The sequence below is a fragment of the Physcomitrium patens genome, chromosome 20 (assembly GCF_059467195.1).
Source record: "Physcomitrium patens ecotype Gransden chromosome 20, ASM5946719v1, whole genome shotgun sequence".
NCBI lineage: Eukaryota > Viridiplantae > Streptophyta > Bryopsida > Funariales > Funariaceae > Physcomitrium > Physcomitrium patens.
In genome coordinates, this window is record NC_143429.1 from 4,997,817 (window position 1) to 5,020,590 (window position 22,774).

Genomic DNA, 22,774 nt, shown 5'->3' on the forward strand with positions numbered 1-22,774 from the left:
TCCTTTTTAATATCAATTCTGTAGTATTGTGAAACTGCATTTGCACCATTAAATTTATATTTTTGTATATAGAAAAAAGGATAGTAAATCATTTGAATAAATAAATAAAAATTAAAAAAGTTAAAATTGTACTTGAATTTTGATTAGGTTTTGGTCAGCAACTCTGAATGATATGGCTCTTTTGGAAAGAATGAGTCAAGAAAACAAAATCAAAGAAGAGTGGCTTGAGGGTGTTCGCTTTCCAATACCAGATATAGACTTTTCTGTAATTGTTGCAAATATGGAATGGCCAAAGCGAATTAGAACAATCCTCAATGTTCATCAAAAGAGGATTCAAGATGAGTATGATTATTATGAACAAGAATTTAAGAAAAAGCGCAATGACTTTCAAAAGCTTTTGAATAGGTGAGATCAATGACAACAATGATAATAATGATAATAATAAGTTGTGTAATTTGATGGTCTATCTTGTGCTTTTGTGATGTTAAGTGAAGGGAATCAAAGCTATGGTGTTTGGTTTTCTAGAGTCATGTTTGAATAGATGTTTTGTATTAGATGCTTTATTGTTGAAATGTTGTCTTAAACATATTTTTTTAAAAAAGAAGTAATAATGATCCATGACACCATTCCTAGTTAATATAATTGTAAAAATGGGGTCTCCATTGATATTATATATGCACTTAATTAATCAAATTTAATCTTTTGTACTTTTGAATTTTTATTTGGTGTATGAGATGCTATGTTACAAGGTTTAAGAAACAAACTAATCATGTCAAAATCAAAACTTCAAACTTTCAATTTTTCAAAATTTTCTGACACATATTTCAATCTACTCTTCTTGAATGTTATGAAGTTATGAAGATCAAATTAAAGAGTTTGACATGTATGGAGATATTGAAAAAGCACCTATGCTGGGAAAAGAAATTCGGGTGTGTAACTAAAATAAAATAAAAATATAGATATTTTGTTATTACATTAAGTTTATAATACTTCCACTTCTTCCAAAAAGAAATACAATTAGATGGCTTATTTCTCAATTATGTCTTTTATCATTGAGTTTGAATACCTAATTTGAATGCCATACTCAAATTTTTGTCTTCTCTTCCCAATTGTATGCAATGCAAGTTAAACATAAATTTAAAATTGAACCAAATACTACTTGTCCATGCTCCATTCACATAAACTCTCATGTATATATATATATATATATATATGTATATGAATGAATGAATGAATGAGAGAGAGGGGGAGAGATCAAAAGTTGTTGTTAGTTGAATATAGATAGTATTGGTTAATGAAGGGGAGATGGGTTTTTGGATAGGGCTTAGATGATAAGCGAAGGGTTGGCCAGTGCAAATGAGGTATCAGACAACATCAATGGCGAGGAATTGTTGTTTGGCATGCCTTTGAGCAAGTTCCCACAGATCCAAGTGTTGTTGTTGGCTGTGGTGCCCTATTTCCAGCTCTGGTCTATTGCTGATACTTTTAAGGAAAGCGAAGAGCATTGGATGACAGCCAAACTCAACTCCCTTGACTCAGAAAAAATTGAAAATGAGGTACACTTCAATCCTTTCCTCCTTAATCCCCCTTTTAGGTTAAAATTAAATGAGAAAGCTTTTCATATATATATATATATATATATATATATGGTCTCATGTGAAAAAAGAAACACTTGAAAAAAATAAATTCAATGTTCTAGAGGTATATTTAGAATTTTTTTGTGTGGGTAATGTTGGTAAGAGTTTATTGTCTAGTATGCCTGGTACTTAACTTGTGTAGACCAAGTAAACAATGTTTGTATGTGACTGTGTGCAGGTTTTTAATTGGTATCGAGTTGTATTCAAATTAGTTCGAACATTTGAAGAGAAATTGCCTGATCCATGTAAAGTTGCAACCATATTAAAGGCCAATCTTGATAGATTTAAAGAGACATTACCTTTGTTTCGGTGTTTATGTAATCCAGGTTTGATCAAATTCAATTAATAATCTATCTAATTTATTTGACGTTTAAGCAAAAAAGAATTTTAAAAAAGAAAATAATATTTTTAATGAAATTGAAACATTTTAAAATATCAAAAAGTAATGTATTTTTTTTTAGCCTGAAAATCACATCGTTGTATCTTTGGATTTTAAAATTAAAGTGTTTAATTTACAGGATTAAGGCCAAGACATTTTGCAAAAATTTCTGAAGTTGTAGGTTTTGAGGTGAAAAATGATGATGCTACACACTTCCGTCAGTTATTGAGATTGAATGTAAGTATTTTACAATATTTTATCATATATATGTATATATATTCAAACATGTGTGTGTGTGTAAAAATAATGTGTTGAAAAAAGTATGTAATGCTTCAAATGAATCCTACTCCATGACATATATGATTGATCAGAGATATTTTATAACTAGATGTGCAAACACTGTGTGATTTCAACCAAACACTTCAAATATCTCCTACAGGTTCATGAACATATTTTTAGATTGGAAGAGATTAGTGAATTTGCAAGCAAAGAATATGCATTGGAAAGAGGGCTTGCTAGTATGGAAAATGATTGGTTGCCCTTAACATTTGAGGTTAGCATTCACACTTTTAGCATGCAATCTAATTAATATATATATATATATATATATATAGGTGTGTGTGTGTGTATAAATTTACAAAATTTAAAAGGACATGTAATTTGGCCTTTTCACAAAGATTTTGCATAGATAATGAATTGTTTAAATTGCAAAGTTTAAAATATCATGTTAATGATGAAAATGAGATATATGTAATGCAGTTTTTATTATATAAAAACACTGGATGCAACATACTCAAAGGAGGCCCTATTGAGGAGGCACAATTATTACTCGATGAACATATTGTAAAAACACAAAATATGTTGGCATCTCCCTTTGCTGCACCATTTGAAGAACATTTAACCAAGTGGTTGAAATCAGTAAGTTTGAATTCAAAAACTCTAAAATCAACTTTTATATATGTGTGTATGTACCCACAAACAAAACCTAGACTTTATTCTCTTTATACCACATCTTGAACAAACCAAAATTTTACTTTTAAAATGACTATAACACACATAAATACACTTTGTATATGCACTTATTTGGCTATGTGTTTTTCTGACATTGATTAAGTTTGATGGAAATTTTACATTGTTTTGTATTTATAGTCACAATATTAATATTAGTAATAATGGAATGCAAGATAGTTTTGGAATATATTCTCACCTGAGAAAATTTGTCCATGTTTTGTTCTAAATATTTCAAAATGCATCACCCATATAATAAACAAAATCTGACACTGCACAATTTTTTGAGACATGATATGCTTGATTTAGTTTTTGTCTTGTGAAGCAAAAAAATCACTTTTTTGTGTATGATTATTCATGTATGATTTACATTCATTGTGGTTTTATTTGGCTTAGTTGGTGTTACTACAAAAACTATTAGTGGAATGGTTACAAGCACAAGCCTCTTGGATGTACCTGGAGCCAATATTTGGATCTCCAGATATTATAGAACAAATGCCCAAAGAAGGATCCCTATTTCATGCCACTAATACAATATTTTGTAAACTTATGAAGGATGCAGAATCTTTCAAGCAAATGATGGATGTATGTCTTCTGACAATCTTAAAACTGACATAATGTGGATGAGAATTCCACAGCAGAATTTGTTTGGTTTTTTGGAAACTTAAAGTTGATTGGGTATATTTTTTCAAAGTGCCACTAGATCAATAAAAATCTTTTAAGCATATGTAACATCAACTTCATTATTTATTGAAATATTTTTGTGTTGGGATATTTTATATATTTATTTTTCTTTTGTTTTTAACAAAAAAAACAGGCATGTGAGCTTCCCAACATTCTTGACATCCTAGTAGGATGCAATGAAAGCCTAGATGTGGTTCAAAAGGGACTCAATCACTATCTTGAAACCAAACGTTTGGCTTTTCCAAGATTTTTTTTCTTATCCAACGATGAGTTATTAGAGATATTGTCAGAAACCAAAGACCCACTTCGAGTTCAACCATTTTTAAAGAAATGTTTTGAAGGAATAAATGCATTGACATTCCAAGAGAACTTGGACATCACTCACATGTGGAGTGTAGAGAAGGAGGTTGTGGAATTCACTAGGAGCACTAATCCAAAGGCTGCAAAAGGCAATGTTGAACGGTGGTTGATTGAAGTTGAACGCATGATGCGGGAAACATTAAAGGTTTGAAGTTCTCTCCAACATGTCTATGCTTTACAATGTTATAGAAACATCCTTTATTTCAACAACACTGTTCTAAATCCTCAAAAAAACTAATAACTAAATAAATATATTTTCCATGTGCCATGTAATAAACATGTAAAATAATTATGGCCAAGAGCAATGAAGATCTATTTTTTTTAGTGTTTTGTTGGTGGTGGTGAACCATTATATTGAACATTACACACCTTTGAGTTGATAAATAGATATTAAAATAAATTCTATTTTAGGTTTGATAATTCCACATCAAAAATTCTAGGTGTTTATACATAATATATAAATTAAGAAATTAGTTCCAATTTGAGATTAGAAATCATGGACTCATTATTTGGAAGTTAGCAAGAATTGGCAACTATTTTTTTTAACATTTTAAATGAATGAGGGATAGAGTTTTTCAAGTTTTTAACATTATGTTAAAAATTACATGTGTACAATCAGGTGGTGGTACAAAAAGCAGTAGCTGACTATGCAATTAAAGAGCGTGGCCAATGGATTCTCATATGGCCTGGTATGATTGTCCTATGTGGCTCACAAATGTATTGGACGAGTGAGCTTGAAGAGGAGGTGGATGTGGATGGTGTCAAAGGACTTGCTCGATATGAAGCAAAATGCACTGCCCAACTCCAAGAACTTGTTCAACTTGTAAGATATTTGGTTCTACATATAAAATCCTTGAACATTCTTAAAATGGGTAACTCATGTGTATGACACAATTTATGAATAGGAAAACATATTATTACAATTACTATGACATCATACTTTACACATGTTTATTGGGTTATGTAACTGAATGTATTTATCCATATATATATATATATATATATAAAAACAACACCATATCATGAATTTTACCCTCATGAAATCTATTGTGTGTGTATATATATATATATATATATGGATGATGAATGATATGCATGAATGTGTTTAGGTTCGTGGAGATTTGACCAATATGGAAAGATTGACCATTGGAGCTCTTGTAACTATTGATGTTCATGCTAGGGATGTTGTTACATTATTGGTGGAACTAGGAATTGACAACAAATTGGATTTTGATTGGCTGAGCCAACTACGATATGCCTTGGAAGATGGAAATGTACACATAGATTGAAATGAATTTTACAGTATCATTATTATTTTATTTTTGGGTGAAAGTATGGTTTTTTAAAATATTAAAATGAGAAGAAATTCATGCATTGCTTTCAGTTCTAAATTTTTAAAATTGGCCAATACTCTTCAGTTAAATCAGTTTTCCTAACATGCACTGCAAAAATTGACTTTGCATGAACTGATAGATTGCTTGCAAAGAAACTCATTCATGCATGAAATTTTAATTACTATTTGTTAGTTTTCTAAAGAAGATATGTAGTTCAAATAGAATGCATTGGGTTACCAAGCTTCTGAATATATTTAATCAAGGCATTGGACAATGAATACTGCCTTTAGTTTACTAAAAGATTTTTTTTTTTGTTTACTAATCAGCAAATTTTTCAAATTGCATTTAATCCTTACACATGAGAGATGCTTGGGTACATGTAGATATTACTGAATTACAAATATGCACAGTAAAAGTCGCTCATAATTTATTTATTTTAATTTTCAAAAAGAAACTACAATAAAACAAAATACAAACAATTGAACAGAGAGAGCAGTTGAATGAGCAAGGAATTGATCTTGTGGATTCATTTAATGAACAAAGTGGTGTTGTAAAGAGTGGATTTGAATGAATAAAAGAGAAAGGGAGTGGGTTAATGAATATAATTCTGAATTGACATGGTGGGGTGGGGCAGTGCCTAGTGAAGATGGTGAATGCATGCCGGAACTACGGGTATGAGTATTTGGGGAACAGCAGTCGCCTTGTTATCACCCCTCTCACAGACAGATGCTACCGCACCCTCATGGGCGCTCTCCACTTGAACCTTGGTGGCGCTCCCGAGGGCCCTGCCGGGACCGGCAAAACTGAAACCACCAAAGACCTTGCAAAGGTCACCACTCTCTCTCACACACATGCACACCCATCTTCATTGATTTTTTTCATTTGCTCATTCATTTACATACAATATATATGTAATTATTTATTCACTCATTCACTTATTCATTCATTTGTGAGAGAGAGTGTGTGTGTGTGTGGTGGATCAGGCTTTGGCAATGCAATGTGTGGTGTTCAATTGCTCAGATGGGTTGGATTACTTGGCGATGGGGAAGTTCTTCAAGGGACTGGCGGCATCGGGAGCATGGGCGTGCTTTGATGAGTTCAACCGCATTGACGTGGAGGTGTTGTCTGTGATTGCACAACAAATCCTGACAATCCAAAGGGCGATCATGGAGAAGGTTTCTCACTTCATGTTTGAAGGGACATACCTGCCGCTCATCCCCACCTGCACCAGCTTCATCACCATGAACCCTGGTTATGCAGGGCGAGCTGAGCTGCCTGATAACCTCAAGGCCTTGTTTCGCACTGTGGCCATGATGGTCCCCAATTATGCCATGATAGGGTATTTATTGGAAAAAAAACTCATTCCTTCCTTCTGTCTCTCATGGGCAGGAAGAGAAAAATAAAAATAAAAATAAAGTATAGTAAAGAAACGAAAAAACATAACAGTTGTATAATTCAACAAAATCATGGGTCTCTTGAATGTTGTGAATTGACCACTTAGAATCATTTTTTAAGTGTGTATGTGTGTGCAATGAACTGAGTATTTGGGTTATTATGATTATTATTATTATTGCATATGTAAATTTGTATAATATTCAGGTATGAACTATGAAATAGAAATAATGTGATAAAGTGGTTACATATATATATATATATATATATATATATAGATAGATAGATAGATATTTATTGAAAATACAAATCAACTAGATGCTTAAAACACTCTGTGTTGTGTCTTGTGTGTTTAGTAAATATTCCTTTATTTATATGTACATAGTTTTCATTTGAAACGAATTCATAATATTCATGAAAAAATATGCCTGTATTGTGTTGGTGATCAATAGTGGAAAATAATTGCAAGTGGTGGGGGTATTTCAATGTTGCTAATATTTTCATTGGGAATTTTGGTTCTTTGAAAGTAGAGGGTGCAGATGATTTGTTGATGCATTGTTTCTGTTGATGCATTCTTGCAGTGAAATAACATTATACTCCTTTGGATATCTTGAAGCACGAGATATGGCAAGGAAACTAGTAGCCACGTATAAACTTTGTAGTGAGCAATTATCATCTCAGGTTATAAATTGGCAAACAAAATTTTAAAAATTTAACATACTATTTTTTATGATATATAATAGTAATAGTAATAAGCTCCAACTTTAGAGGTTCCTACCCTCAGAAAATGATTTGAAACCCTTGTAACAACACTGTTGAAAACATTAACGCCTCCTGGGCATCCCTTAGAAACAATTCATGTGATTTATGGGTGCAAAACTTGGTTAAAATTCTAAAAACTAAAGAAGAAAACCTACATGCTGCATATTCAAAGACTACAAAACCATGTTCAAATGCTACAAGAATAAATAGATTTTTTTCAATCAACTTCATTGTGTCATCAATAATGTTTCTATACAGTGCAAACATTTTAACAACAAATAAAGATAAATAAGAATGTAGACAAAGTTAGAATGCTTATTTTTCAATGGTGGAGTGTTTACATGTGAATAATTGCATGTTTTTCTATATATATATATATATATATATGTATATATGTATACTAACTGCAGTAATTATAATGGTAAAGGATCACTATGATTATGGCATGCGAGCGGTGATAGCTGTGCTAAGGGCAGCAGGAAATCTGAAGCGGAGGTATCGAGACGACGATGAATCTGTTTTGGTTCTCCGTGCAATTCGTGATGTAAACTTACCAAAGTTTCTGTCTCATGACATACCAATGTTTGAAGGCATCATGTCAGATCTCTTCCCAGGAGTGGTACATTCTACAAAACCTCATTCTATTTCCTTTCTCCCCTTTCATCTCTACTTAATGCAATTACTTTGTGATATCTTTAAAGAAAAAGAAAAAAACATTCACAATACCATTTCCTAGTTGCAAAGTAGAATCTAACACTCTATCTTTTGGGTATGAATGTGAGTGCATATATATATATATATATATATCTGTGTGTGTGTGTGTGTGTGTGTATTAAGATTTCAACAATACAAAATCAGCTAGAAAAAAGATAAACAATACATAAAAGTTGTAAAATTAAAAAAAATGCTAACTTGATCTACGTGCATTGGTTTTATTAAAGTTACTACAAGTTGTAATACCATGATCTTCCTCTCAGTTTTGAAAGAATTTCAAAAAGTGGGTTACAAAATAACTAAACATTTAATCAACAAATGTGGTGGCCATGTCTGATAACAGAAATTGCCTCCACCAGACTATGTGAATGTAATGGTTATGATTAATAGGGAGTGTATAAAGTATAATTATCAAAATGGGGAGGTGTTCCTGAAGAAGATCCTCGAGTTATATGAGATGATAATTGTGCGGCATGGCCTTATGCTTGTGGGGTATTCGTTTGGTGCTAAAACAGCTGCTTACAAAGTGCTTGCAGATGCTTTGGGTGGTTTGTTTTCTGAAGGTTTAAACAATGAGAACATAACTAGGTAATTCCTTTTTTTCCAAAAACAAGTTTCCCTTCTCATTCTTCTTCTCCTTCTTAAGACTCAATCTTTTTCTTAATGAAAAAGTTAAAACCCAAACAAATCCTCTATTCATAAATCTATGCAAATATTGATTTGCCTATTTCCACAAGCCTAGTTTATTAGTTCAAGAATTTTGCACAGAAATATATTTCCAAAATTTGACTTCAACCTGCTAGAGTCCTAAGTATAATATTGGCATGTATAATATGATTTCTAGTGATATATCTCCTCCCCCCCCTCTTCTGTCTGTCTCAATTAAAAATGTTTGACTCATGAGACTATGAGAACATGAATCAGGTATGATGTTTTAAACCCCAAATCAGTGACAATGGGTCAATTATATGGCCAATTTGATCCAGTGTCCCACGAATGGACAGATGGAATCCTTGCAGTGACATTCCGCAACATGTCTGTGGATACAACCCCTACACGCCAATGGCTATTATTTGATGGACCTGTTGATGCAATATGGATAGAAAATATGAACACCGTACATTCATCCACTAATATCACATTCATTACTTGTTCAAGTTCTTGTTTCCATTCCTAACTCAAAACTACATTCACTGTCCATTACTACTTGTACCAACTATTTCATTTGAATACATTGCAACTTACATTTCACATTTTTGTTTTCCCCCCTGCTAGTGGATCAATCCTAAACACACCATCTACTATAGGTTCTAGATGACAATAAGAAATTGTGCTTGATGAGTGGAGAAATCATCCAAATGACAAACCATATGAACTTGATATTTGAAGTAAGGAGCATCCTACCTTATCCACATTCTAGGGCACACTATTCATTTTATTAGTTAAAACTACCAACATTACACAAACTTCAAGGGAAAAATAAACTGCTATTATAAGTCAAAGAGAATGTGTCCATTTTTCATGCTTCACATATGGGGTAGTAAACATAGGTACAAGACTTGGCGGCGGCATCACCAGCAACTGTGTCACGGTGTGGGATGATTTACATGGAGCCGGTAGCTATGGGGTGGCGGTGTATCCTTCTCTCATGGCTCCAGAGCCTTCCCCAACTTCTGCAAGACCCATATCGCACCCAAATCCAGAAGCTTGCTGAATGGCTGCTGCCCCCTGCCCTCCGTTGTGTCCAAAAAAACTGCAAAATGACCATTCCCATGCAGGTAGTATCATTTTCTTTGTGGTTTAAGATGTGTGTATATATATATATATATATATATATAGACACACACACTAACTGAAACCCATGCCGTTGGGTATGAAAAAGCTGTTTACTGATGGTAAATCGGAGGTCATTTTGCTGGTTAACGATATCTTTGATTTTGGCCTGATTTCGGCCAATGAGAAGGCTTCTTATGTGTTTGTCTCGTACCAAAGCTTCCTAATTGTGTGTGTGTGTATGTTTATATATGTATATATGTATATATGTATACATTGGATTGATAAAAAAACATATCTTGTTTTGAAACCTCTTCATTACTATGTCAGAGAGTGAGTGTGGAAACCACACTTCAATGCATATATTAAGTGTGATTCAATTGATTGGATTCTTACATAGTAAAACAAAATGTCATTGATTATATGACAGGAACAAAATATGATCACAAGTCTTCTTCGACTAATGATGGCATTGATGGAACCAGAGCTAACTGACAGTAAGAGCTAAATGCATATAATATTAAATGTAACACTCTTGCATGCATGCTTTTTTGACCACGGCTGTTCCACTGCAACTGTGAAGAATCTTTGAACATTGAAATGAAAATGAGTTTTTAGGGTTTAGTGAGCTTAAACATATCATGAATTTACAGGTGAGTATACATGTTTTTATTTTGTTTTGTTTTTGGGTTTTTGGGGTTTTTCTTTTTTCAAGGTGTCCTGCAAATAATATTTAAATGTCTTGTGAATGTTGTGGTTTCTCAGAATCAAAAGCTGATCTATATGATGAGAAAGCAAAAGTTGCTTGGGTTGATTGCATTTTCTTATTTTCAATGGTGTGGACAATTGGAGCATGCACTGATATGCATGAACGTCCTAAGTTTGACACTCTGTTGAAAAAGATGCTGGTGAGCTCTTTTTAATAATAAAAAAATGCAGTTCACGAAGTAGTTAAATACATGTAGCAAACAATAATATTGTAGTAGGTAGTGTTTGAATTTTTATTTTTATTAATTAATAAGACTTTAAAATTTAATCATCTGATTAATGATGTTCCCTACTATAAATGGTGTTGCTAATGTCATCATAGTTTTTGATATTGTCACCACAGCCCTACAAAAATTTCAATCAAAATTTATTTTATTTTTTGTTTTATTCCACCACAATATATATATATCATAGCAATATTAAAAAAATATATTTAAATAAATAAATAAACTAAAAAAAGTATGTCAAGTGGGTGGTGGATTGTGGAGGCACCAACAAAAATTGTGATGGCATTAGCCCTACCCTCTATACAAATATATAGTTGTGAATCACCGTTACAACTCTTTTCAACACTCCATTAAGAATATTTTGGTTATAAAAAAATATTTTGGATATAAAAACTATAAATGGTACATTAATGTATGCTCAAGTATACATTAAACTTCAAGTATATACATGAGCAACATTAATCTACCATTTATACAACAAAATTATTTCGTTCAAAACTAATGGCATTCTACATGGTTAAATAATACATATATATATATATATATATAAATGAACTACAGGTGAATATGCCACCAAGTGAGTACATGCAATGGATTGAAACACCTGCACGCAAGGTCTCAACCCCATTCCCGGATGGGAAATCCGTGTATGATGTGATGTTCAATAAGATGAAGGGGAAATGGGGTCTATGGACTGATTTGGTGGATGAGACCATGGTTCCCTTGGATGCTCACTTTGAAAAAATCATTGTTCAAACACCTGACTCTGCCAAATATACTTTCTTAATGGAGGTCCTTGTTCACCACAACTTGCCCCTTCTATTTGTTGGCCCCACAGGAACTGGCAAAAGTGTGTATGTGAAGCAATATTTGATGAAACTTGATACAGAAAAGTATGGAAAAACACATACTCCCTTGTTCCTCCTTCTTCCCCTCATTTGTAACCCACATGAGGGCAAAAAAAGTGAAAATAAAAATAAAATAAAATCATCTATTCATTGCAAATGATCACATGACATTGAGCTCAAATTTCCCCTACCATTTGATTAGTTGTAATTTAACATAGCCTTCAATGCAGATGGCAATCCATTTTTTTCAATTTTTCAGCCCAAACAAGTGCAAATCAAACTCAGGACATTATAGATGGCAAACTCATCAAGAGGAAGCCGGGCATTTTTGGACCCCAGAAAGGGAAACAGTGTGTGATATTTGTGGATGATTTAAACATGCCAGCCATAGAGAAGTACGGTGCTCAGCCCCCAATTGAACTCCTCCGCCAATGGATGGATCACCAAGGATGGTATTTCATGTCCTCCCTTTCACCACTTATAATTTATGGTGGGTACTTACAAGCAATAAAAGTTATCAACCTATTCATTCATTCAGTCTCCATTTTAAGAATTGTGTTGTTGGGCAGGTATGACCGATATGAGCTTGTGTTCCGCAACATTATTGACATTCAGTTTGTGTCCGCCATGAGCCCACCAGGCGGAGGGCGAAACTCTGTCACAAACCGTTATTTGCGCCACTTCAATGTTGTGTGTGTGAATGCATTCTCCGATCTCACCATGAACAGGTTGTTACTGTATCTATGACTATTGCTAAAGAAGTGTGAAGAAAGAGATTTTTACAACAGAAAATAATAATTATGGATTTTGGATATATATATATATATATATGTGTGTGTGTGTTTTGTAGTGATTTCTTTGTTTTTAAATATGAATTTGGATTGGATTATGTAAATGAATATATGGGTATGGCAGGATATTCCTGTACTTGGTAGACTTTTGGATGAAGCGAGCTCGTTACAATCCAACCATTACAAAGTTACGATCAGCCATGGTGACTGCAACTATTGACATTTATCAAACAGTTCAAGCAGAACTTCTTCCCACTCCTGAGAAATCGCATTACACTTATAATCTCCGTGACATTTCTAAGGTTTTGCCCTTGTTTCACATGTGCTGATATTTAAACTAATCTGAATCTGTTAATCTCATCCATCTTGCTACTATTTTTAATTTTTAATTTTTTTTAAAACATAAATGTATTCCTCTCATTTTCATTGCTGTGTTCATGGTAGTAATGTCATATATATTATGAACTTAAAGATTTTGGTTAATGACAATGTTATTTCCATTTGCAATACAACATTAAAATTCTGATTTTAGAGAGAAATAATAATAATAATAATAATAATAATAGCAATAGAAACAGAATTCCATGTTCCAAATTGAATGAATTTGGAGGTGGAAGTGAAATATCGAATATTTTCCTTTCATCTTATTTATGAACTACCTAAGTACAATCAAATATTACTGTTACTAATGATAGTATATTGAAATTGATCTGACTTTGTTTCAAAGTGAAATTGTATGTTATTTCTTTTATATAGATATTTTTGGGACTGCAATATGCACCCACAGAAATTGGGGATGATTATTACAAAATCATTCGATTGTGGGCCAATGAATGTTTGCGCGTGTTTTATGACCGTTTGATCAACGATAGCGATCGAATGTGGTTTTGTAACTTAGTGGGCGACATGGTAGAGAAGCATTTCAAAGAACGTTTTTCAAAGGTTTATGCCACTTTTGTTCATTCAGAAGTGAAAAGAACTGATTTGACTCCAGCTTTGCTTCAATACCATATAGCAGGAGATTTCATGGTCCCTGGAGCCGAGCCTGCTCTTGTGTGAACTTTCATCCACTCATACATCCATCTATCTGTCCATCACACCTCCATTACATTTAAATGAAATAATATTAAAAAATCTTTAGTGTAATAAGTGTGTGAAATCTAATTTTATTATTATAATTTTTCATTTATGAGTTGTCATTGTAATTTTATATGTTAATGTCACTCAACTTATATTAGTAACAAATATTGGTCTCGTTTTTTCATCATTATCATCCTCATCTATATATATATATATATATATATCAAGTGATTTAAGATCAAGGTAATACTAACATGCCAACTTTGTTGAAGGTTGCAGTACAATGAAATACCAGATGAAACCCTGCTTTTGAAGGTTATGAAAGGATATTTGGAGGATTATAATGAAATGACCAACAACCCCATGAATTTGGTTCTGTTTCAGTTTGCAATTCAACATGTGTCACGGATTTGCCGAGTAATTAAACAACCCAGAGGAAACGTTCTGCTGGTGGGGGTGGGTGGTAGTGGCCGCCAAAGTCTTGCAAGATTAGCAGCATTTATTCAAGGATTTGAAGTATTCCAAGTATGTCCCATGTTTTAAAATTGAAGATGTTATAATATTCCAAGTATGTATGTATAATTCTTAGTTTGATTTTATATATTTACAATAAAAAAAACCTATGGGATGCACTCATTTGACAAGCTTCAATGAAAGTGATGGGTTTGGTTACATAAAGACCAAGAATCCTAAGTTAAGGTTTTGGATTTGAATAGGAGATATAAACCACTGATGACATGGAGTAGTTCTATGTTATGGCTAAACCCATAGAAGTTTATCTAATCTACATTCTAGCAAAGTTTTAAAAGTATTTTTATGTGAAAGAATAAAGTAAAATCTCAAAATATTCATGTAAAAATAAAATAAACGTTGAAGTAGAAGTGATGATTTTGCATAAATATTTTGAGTATGATTCATGCAAAATCATCACTTCTACTTCAATGTTTATTTTGTTTTTGTTTTATATTTAGATTTTTATTTGTGCATGTGACTTATCTTGCTGTGTCAATGGAATATGCAGGTTGAAATATCAAAGAATTTTGGAATGGCGGAGTGGAGGGAGAGCATTGGAATCATGCTTAGAAAAGCTGGGGAGTTGGATAAAAAAACGATGTTCTTATTTGTAGATACACAAATTAAGGTGGAAGGTTTTGTGGAGGACATCAACTCACTTCTTAATACAGGAGAGGTAATTTAAACATGTACCAGTCCGAGTTATCATATTCACTAATTAATTAATGTTTAATGTTTAATCAAACAATTGGACCTTCTTCTCTCTCTCTTTTTACATACAAATGTCTATGAATGAATGAATGAATGATCTTGTAATCTTTTCTAGGTTCCAAATTTATATGAAAGTGGAGATTTGGGAGCAATTTGTGAAGGTGTTCGTCCAAAAGCCAAACGAGCAAAACGTGATGGCTCAAGAATGGAATTGTTTTCTTTCTTTGTTGATGAATGTGCTAAAAATCTTCGGATTGCTCTTGTATGTTATACCAATGAACCATTGTTGTGAATTCATTACTCTTAATCAGTGTACAGTTCTTAATTACTACATGTAAATGTAAACGTGTTCATATTCTGTATTCATTTGAATTATTATTCTTTTGCAAATTAAAGTGGTTGGCAATAAAAAGCTGTTAAACATTTTTTATTCATGAAATATATATTTCTTTTGAAAATACAATATCAGTGTATAGGTAGACATGTACTGATGAATACAAAGTGAAAAAACGAATTCAGGCATTTAGTCCCATTGGTGACGCATTTAGGGATAGACTAAGAAAATTCCCCTCACTTGTAAATTGCACTACAATTGATTGGTTTAGCTCATGGCCAGGCTCGGTACATTACAATTCTCTCTTCATCTATATTGATCATGTCAATAAAATTAATTTTGAACTTGTTTGTACTTATGTGAACAATTTTGTTGTAAACATAATTGATACAATTTTTTAAAAGAAATGTGGTTTTGCAGTATGCCAGAGGTAAAAATTATCAAAATCCAATCAACCTTATATGATTTTCTATTAATGATTCAAAGCTCAGTATGGATTAATTTGTATGTAGGCATTGAAGTCCGTGGCAACCCGATTTTTAGCGGATGTGAATGTGGAGCCAAAACTAATTTGTGAACTTGTGGAGATGGTAGTGTTTTTTCATATGTCCGTTCAGGTAAATTGAATGATAAAAAATGCCCTTTCAAGAGATTGATGTGAAAATAGTAGTGGCACACTAATTCATGTTATCTAAATAAATCTTTGGTTTGTGTGCAGGACTTGGCTGTTGATTATTTTAAAACAGCTCGACGATATTGTTATGTAACTCCCACAAGTTTCCTTGAACTTATATCCTCGTTCAAAGTTTTACTGGACCAAAAACAAGCTGATACATTAACACTGAAAAAACGGTAATAGTTCTCAAAATACTTCAATTGAGTCAGATTTTTATAAATCCACACATATTCTTTTTCTCAAATATAAGAACATATGTATGTATATTATTGAAAGTTAGAAGAATATGTGGTATTTATTACTATCCTCTATGTCCTAAGTGTGAGTTTCATAAATATTTAATTTTAAAAGTATAACCTTCTTGTTTGATTGTGCAGATATGAAATGGGTATTATGAAGCTTGATCAATCAGCAAGTGATGTTAATGCAATGTCACTTGAACTTGAAGGTCTTCAACCAATGCTCTTAAAATCTTCAAATGATGTCATGGAACTCCTCAAGGTTCCAATTTTTTATTTATTTATTTTTATTTTTATTTTTCCCTTCTTGAAACTTTTTTGTCTGATATAGTGGTTTGTAACAACATTCCATCCTCCTCTTAATTTTATATTTTACCTTCTTCAACATTTTCATCAAATGTTGGGGTTCATTGCATTTGCTTCTATTCCCTTGTTCTTTTTGTGAACAATTGTGCAAAAGGTTGATTAAAATGTCATATTCTTGTTGCAAAAACAGGTGATTGACAAAGAAACAAAGGAAGCCAACAAAGTGAAAGCAGTTGTGCTGACAGAAGAAGCAGATGCTAATGTCAAAGCAGAGGCTGCCTCAGCAATTAAGTTAGACACTGAAGCCGAGTTGGCCCTTGTGATGCCCATTTTAGAATCTGCTCTTAGGGTAACAACTATCCATCCCTACTTATCATTTGTTGTGGCATCTATACAACACAATAATAACATTCACCACAACACACTCATCTGTATTAAAATGCATGATATCCAATCCCAAATCTTCTGCAAATATTAAGGGTTTTATTTAGAGTTTTTCCCTTAATTTTTGAGTTTTTTTTAATTCTTTTGGTTGAAACTTGAAAGAGTCATTACATTTGTAAAACCATCCATGAAACAAGGTTGAAAATTCTCTCTCTCTCTCTCTCTCTCTCTCTCTCTGTGTATATATATATATATATATATATATATAAGATTTGAATGGCCAACATATTAGTACAAAGATGTCATCCTTTGGTAATTAGGGGTCAGTGTACACCATATTAATAATTGTTTTGATGTGAATAGGCACTGGACACACTGACAAAGAATGACATATCAGAGCTCAAAGGGATGAAGAGTCCACCAGCAGGTGTGAAACTGGTCATGGAAGCTGTGTGTATAATGAAAAGCATCAAACCCACTCGCATGAAAGACCCTGGTGGCTCTGGAAAGGCATGTTTCTGCCACTCACTTACAAGCCAATGCTAACCTCCCTCATAGAGAAAGTGAGAGGAAGAGTGTAACAATTTAGTTGATATGAATAAAATGTGAGATTTGGACTTCTTGTTCGTATATATATATATATGTATATATTTATACAATAAAATAAAAAACCTGCCTCTGGTATGCTTGCATTTAGAGTGAGAGTCAGTTTTAAAGCATTTTGGAAAATAAATTTTCTTACTCAGTAAAAGGGAAGTTTGATATTACCCCATGACTAAGAAAAATCTTCCATCCAGTTTTTAAATCCAGCTTTGAATCTTTTGGCCATCCTGGAAAGGCCATGTCTGTCTCATCAAACTTTTTGTTTGATTTCATAGTTCAAAACAAAGCTTAGCATAACTTTAAATTTCCACATTATGCTCCATATATATATATATATATATATATAGATACATTAGTCTGCCTATATTTATTTATATATTTGTAGTGTTTTTTTTTTTTTTTTTTTTTTTTTTTTTTTTGTTGTTGTTGTTGCTGTAGTAATGGATCTAATCCCAAGCTTATGTTCACTTTGGGGTGGAAATATCACACTGATTTTTAAAATCGTGGGAAATGACCACAAGGCTATGATTATCAAAATGTGCAGATGATTGAAGACTACTGGGAGAGCTGCAAGAAAATGCTTGCAGACAGTGATTTCTTGAAGAGCTTAAAAGAGTATAACAAAGATGATATACCCCCTGACATCATTCTTCAAATTCGCCAGTATGTCTCCTGCAGCCACTCTGGAGTGCAATTTTACCTTAATTTCCAAGAAAATTTTATGTAGTATTTGTTACATATAAAAATACTTGTGTGTGTGTGTGTGTGTGCAATAAGACAATGGCATTTCTTTGAAAGTATTTATTTACTTGTTACTGTGAAATCCTTCAATTTGAACCCTTAAATCAAAGTAAAAAAGTGATGTTAATTAAATTTCAATATTGAGCAACAGATGAGTGATGTGGGTTCATGAATGAATTAATGAATAGGTATTTGGCAAATCCTGCGTTTGCACCAAGTCTGATTGCCAAGATATCAAAGGCTGCATTTGGATTGTGCTCATGGGTTGGGGCGATAGAGGCATATGACCGAGCAGCCAAAATTGTGGCCCCAAAGGTGGCTGCACTACGAGCTGCAGAGGCTGAATACAATGAGGTTATGGCCCAGCTTGCCATAAAACAGGCCAACCTCAAAGTGGTGTGTATCTCCACTCTTTCCAACCATTTTATGAGTCCTTTAAAATTTATTTGCAATTTTTCTTACCATTTGTCTGGTCTTCTTCATTAAATAAATAAAAAAACAAAGAGGAACCAATGAGTTTTAGATGACTTGATGTGTCATGTACAGATGTAGAACATAGTCATGGAGTATTGTGTCCCCTACATGATCCTATTTTAATTCATTGTTTCATTTTCTCTAATCCTTGAAAATGCACCAAATAAATGTGCAAGATAGAGATCATGCAACCTAATCCTTTTTCAGCCTGATTTCAACCCTGGCCTAAATTCATCCCACATCTTACTTTTTGCCCACAAAGAAAAACATTGCCCAAATCTGCCTGTTTTGAGGCTTTACAGTCAAATTTTTGGATTTGGCAATACACAATCAATCAATAGAACAAGTGATCTTCCATATCACCCAAGTATGTATATATATATATATATATATATAAGAATTTTTGCATTAAATATTCAATTACAATGTTGTTGTTTTTGTGCAGGTGGAGGAAAAATTAGGGGTGTTGGGTGCAGAACTGCAAGGGGCACAGGGGAAGAAGAAGAAGGTGCTGGATGAAGTGGACTTCACCCAGACTAAAATAGACCGTGCCAATCAGCTAATGGCAGGATTGGGAGGGGAGAAGGCAAGATGGATGGGCTCTGCGGAAATGTTTGGCCAAATGTACATTAAACTCACAGGGGACATCCTCCTCTCTGCGGGCATGATTGCTTACTTGGGCACTTTCACTCCTTCATTTCGAGAAAAAATTGTTGTGGTACATACTACAACCCCCCCCCCCCACAACAACAAAATCAACAAAAACCTTCACAATATTCAATAAAAATGAACCATTTTACACATATTCAACTATGATATGCTCCAATATATATGTATACACCAAAAGCTTGTGCTGGTAGGTTATAATTTGAACCCTAAAATCTTGGGGTGCATTCCATTTCTGATCTACCTTTTGGTTTTCAAAAAATTACTAATAGTAGCTGGTATTGTCATTGATGTTTTTACATGTGATGATATAAATGCTACATAAACTACCCAAATGTTTCTTAACGTGATGTGATAGAATAATTAGCAAAGTGATTGACATTTTACACTAGATGTTTTTTTGTTTTTTGCTATGGCAACATGGTCTATTTTTTTGTTTGTTCATTTTTTAAAATCTAAGAATTCATTCATGAATACTGTTATATGAATAAAAATTTGCTCAAGGTTGCACATTTTTTTTTTAATAAAAATGAAGCTAAGACTTAGTTGAAGATGAGTACTCTTTGGATTCACACCCCATACAAATAAACAGCAAACGCTACTATTGCAAAAAATTGTTTCAACACTGAAAACATTCCCTACAATTCTAGCCACCCACGCTTCATAAAAAGCAACAAGTTTCAAAATGTTTAAACAAATAATCCAAAATCTTGAAGAAAGTTCAGATATCTATTAGGGTTTTCCATCCACATCCATGGCCATACAAAATGCATAATCCTCCAAATTGGAACATGAGCATGAAGCAAGTTTAGTGTGGAAAAGTGGAGATGGGTAGATTGATGTAAGCTATTTGTGGTGGTGATAACAAATGTAGGAATGGATGAGGAGCTGCAAGCAACGGAAAATTCCATGTTCGACTAATTTTTCACTCAGTGTGGTGCTTGCGGATCCGGTGAGGATCCGTGCATGGAACATTGCAGGGCTTCCCAAAGACCAGAGCTCAATTGACAATGGAGCCATTGTGTCCAAGTGCCGCCGCTGGCCTCTTATGATTGATCCCCAGGTTTATATTCACACACACACACAAATATATATGGATATATACACACACACACACACACACATATATATATATATATATATATATATGCATATATTTATCCATATAAAAAACAAACTTGTGTAAAACATATGGATGAATGAATGCTCCAGAGTTTGGTTGCATAATATGCAATTCTTTGATGTGTGTGGGGGTGCAGGGCCAGGCCAACAAGTGGATTAAGAATATGGAAGGGGACAAGTTGGTCATCACCAAGCTATCGGACAGCGATTTCCTACGCAAACTTGAAAATGCCATTCAAGTGAATTTTTTTTCATTACATTTGTATTTGAATTATCTAAACACAACTAGCTTGTATGGGGTTTTAGAATTAAGCATTAAAGCATTTGTGGGTTTCTTACATAGACTTTCATTGACACATATATAGGAGAAAATTCTTTTGTTAGTACATTGGGTGTTGGAGCTTTTGTACTTTGTAAACTACATCTACATTGACACACACACACACACACTGTTGGAATATGTCTGTTGGAACATGAGTATGAATCTTGTTAGATTGTGTATACACATGCATATCTTGTATTGATCTATTTTTCATTATTATTATTATTACCATAAGCATTAAGAAAATAACAACAATAATAAATTTAAAGAGTGGGAGTGTTTGATGTTATGTATGTGTGTGTGTGGGGGGGGGATGCATAGTTTGGAAAACCTGTTCTTCTTGAGAATGTGGGTGCTGAACTTGATGTGGCACTCGAGCCATTACTGCTGCGCCAAACATTCAAACAAAGCGGTTCATTGTGCATCCGTCTGGGTGATAGTATTATTGAATATTCAGACCAGTTCCGTTTGTACATCACATCCAAACTGCGGAACCCTCATTACAGTCCAGAGATTTCTGCAAAGGTAAATAAATTGCCTCTCATCTTTGAACACCCCCTCTTGCTGTGAGAAGGAAAAAAGCCAACTCAAGGTTATCAAAACACAACAACCCAACAACCATCTTCAAACATACCTTGTGCCTTAAGTCTTGTGCTTTATAGGCAAACATGTTTAATAAATCTTCAATGTTGTTGTACTTTTACTGACACTAAATCACAACACACCAATTGCACCAAACACTGCATTCCATAAGTACACTCATTTATGTTATGTATATGTCTATATCTAAAATTTGACTCTAAGTGCCATGCAGTGTGGGCTGTGGACTCATTAATTTGTGTTAGTTTCTTGTTTTGTTTGTTTGTTTGTTTTTTTTGTATTTTTAAATAATCTTTTCATTATTCATTTATCTATTTGTTATGTTGGTTGGTTTGTTGTTGTATATGCATTGCAGGTGACAGTGTTAAACTTTATGATCACTCCAGAGGGGCTGATAGATCAGCTGTTAGGGATAGCAGTGGCCAAGGAGCGGCCGGACCTGGAGGCACAGAAGAACCAGCTCATTCTGCAAGGTGCCCAGAACAACAAGATGCTGCAAGAGATTGAAGACAAAACACTTGCCGTGCTCTCCCAGGAGGGCAACATCCTCGAAGATGAAACCGGCATCCAGGTCAGTCCACAATTCTCTGTTTTGACTTATATATATTTATATATATATATATATATATATATATATATGCACACACACACATACACTAATAACCATAAAAAATTCTGGGTGTATAATTGTTTTTGTGTGGTGATCACATGCATTTTGCTTTTACTTTGTTTGTTGCTTGCTTTTTTTTGTAATGCAAGAGTCCCATGTTTGTAATTGGTTTTGAGGCATGTGTAAGCAGTTTTGTATGCCCTTGTTTGTTGAAAATTCCTGATGACAACTCCACCCATCTTGTTTGTATGTGTGTGTGCACTTTATTTGTTTTTCTTCTTTTTTTTCATACAAAGAATAGGGGGAGGGGGGGGGGGTGCTAATTCATGGTTTTAACTATATGGTATTGCAAAGAGTGAATGCACATGTGGACTTAAAAATTATTATGAAAACAAGTATAATAAAGTTTATCAAATGTGGAGAAATAATGCCATGATCAAGACTGAGACTAAACATCAGAGGATTACGCATCAACAGGTTTTGTCTCAATCCAAAATTTTAGGAGAGGATATTCAAGAGAAGCAAAAAGTAGCTGAAGCTACTGAAAAGATTATTGATGCTACCAGAAACTCATATGTGCCTGTTGCAGTCACAGCCACCATTCTATACTTTTGCGTTGCAGGTGACTATCACACACTACCACACTAAAATAAAAAATAAAACAAACAAACAAACAAACAAACAAACAAAAAAAAAACAAAAATCATCACACCATT

General features: G+C 33.4%; 1 protein-coding gene across 12 annotated transcripts in view; it reads left to right on the forward strand.

The window, feature by feature from the left end:
- LOC112273181 (uncharacterized) overlaps positions 1–22,774 on the forward strand; it is a 37,707-nt gene that overhangs the window by 6,671 nt on the left and 8,262 nt on the right. For 9 of the 12 annotated variants that reach the window (XM_090245355.1, XM_073529397.2, XM_090245356.1 and 6 more), the window contains 43 exons: positions 148–405; positions 854–929; positions 1,329–1,556; positions 1,816–1,963; positions 2,156–2,253; positions 2,456–2,569; positions 2,776–2,934; positions 3,421–3,609; positions 3,842–4,213; positions 4,688–4,891; positions 5,178–5,342; positions 6,037–6,231; positions 6,386–6,741; positions 7,376–7,475; positions 7,984–8,175; positions 8,614–8,858; positions 9,195–9,387; positions 9,578–9,658; positions 9,821–10,048; positions 10,474–10,540; positions 10,809–10,951; positions 11,600–11,931; positions 12,117–12,338; positions 12,456–12,614; positions 12,802–12,979; positions 13,434–13,730; positions 14,037–14,282; positions 14,779–14,946; positions 15,097–15,243; positions 15,501–15,602; positions 15,828–15,932; positions 16,034–16,167; positions 16,369–16,492; positions 16,727–16,885; positions 17,284–17,430; positions 18,068–18,186; positions 18,453–18,660; positions 19,184–19,456; positions 20,279–20,467; positions 20,664–20,765; positions 21,170–21,373; positions 21,804–22,019; positions 22,536–22,680. In XM_090245355.1, the coding sequence (XP_090101481.1) occupies positions 148–405; positions 854–929; positions 1,329–1,556; positions 1,816–1,963; positions 2,156–2,253; positions 2,456–2,569; positions 2,776–2,934; positions 3,421–3,609; positions 3,842–4,213; positions 4,688–4,891; positions 5,178–5,342; positions 6,037–6,231; positions 6,386–6,741; positions 7,376–7,475; positions 7,984–8,175; positions 8,614–8,858; positions 9,195–9,387; positions 9,578–9,658; positions 9,821–10,048; positions 10,474–10,540; positions 10,809–10,951; positions 11,600–11,931; positions 12,117–12,338; positions 12,456–12,614; positions 12,802–12,979; positions 13,434–13,730; positions 14,037–14,282; positions 14,779–14,946; positions 15,097–15,243; positions 15,501–15,602; positions 15,828–15,932; positions 16,034–16,167; positions 16,369–16,492; positions 16,727–16,885; positions 17,284–17,430; positions 18,068–18,186; positions 18,453–18,660; positions 19,184–19,456; positions 20,279–20,467; positions 20,664–20,765; positions 21,170–21,373; positions 21,804–22,019; positions 22,536–22,680 (7,787 nt within the window). Of the gene's footprint in view, positions 1–147; positions 406–853; positions 930–1,321; positions 1,557–1,815; positions 1,964–2,155; positions 2,254–2,455; positions 2,570–2,775; positions 2,935–3,420; positions 3,610–3,841; positions 4,214–4,687; positions 4,892–5,177; positions 5,343–6,036; positions 6,232–6,385; positions 6,742–7,375; positions 7,476–7,983; positions 8,176–8,613; positions 8,859–9,194; positions 9,388–9,577; positions 9,659–9,820; positions 10,049–10,473; positions 10,541–10,808; positions 10,952–11,599; positions 11,932–12,116; positions 12,339–12,455; positions 12,615–12,801; positions 12,980–13,433; positions 13,731–14,036; positions 14,283–14,778; positions 14,947–15,096; positions 15,244–15,500; positions 15,603–15,827; positions 15,933–16,033; positions 16,168–16,368; positions 16,493–16,726; positions 16,886–17,283; positions 17,431–18,067; positions 18,187–18,452; positions 18,661–19,183; positions 19,457–20,278; positions 20,468–20,663; positions 20,766–21,169; positions 21,374–21,803; positions 22,020–22,535; positions 22,681–22,774 lie in introns of those variants that run through there. The other 3 variants (XM_090245358.1, XM_073529401.2, XM_090245357.1) reach the window with 3 other exon arrangements.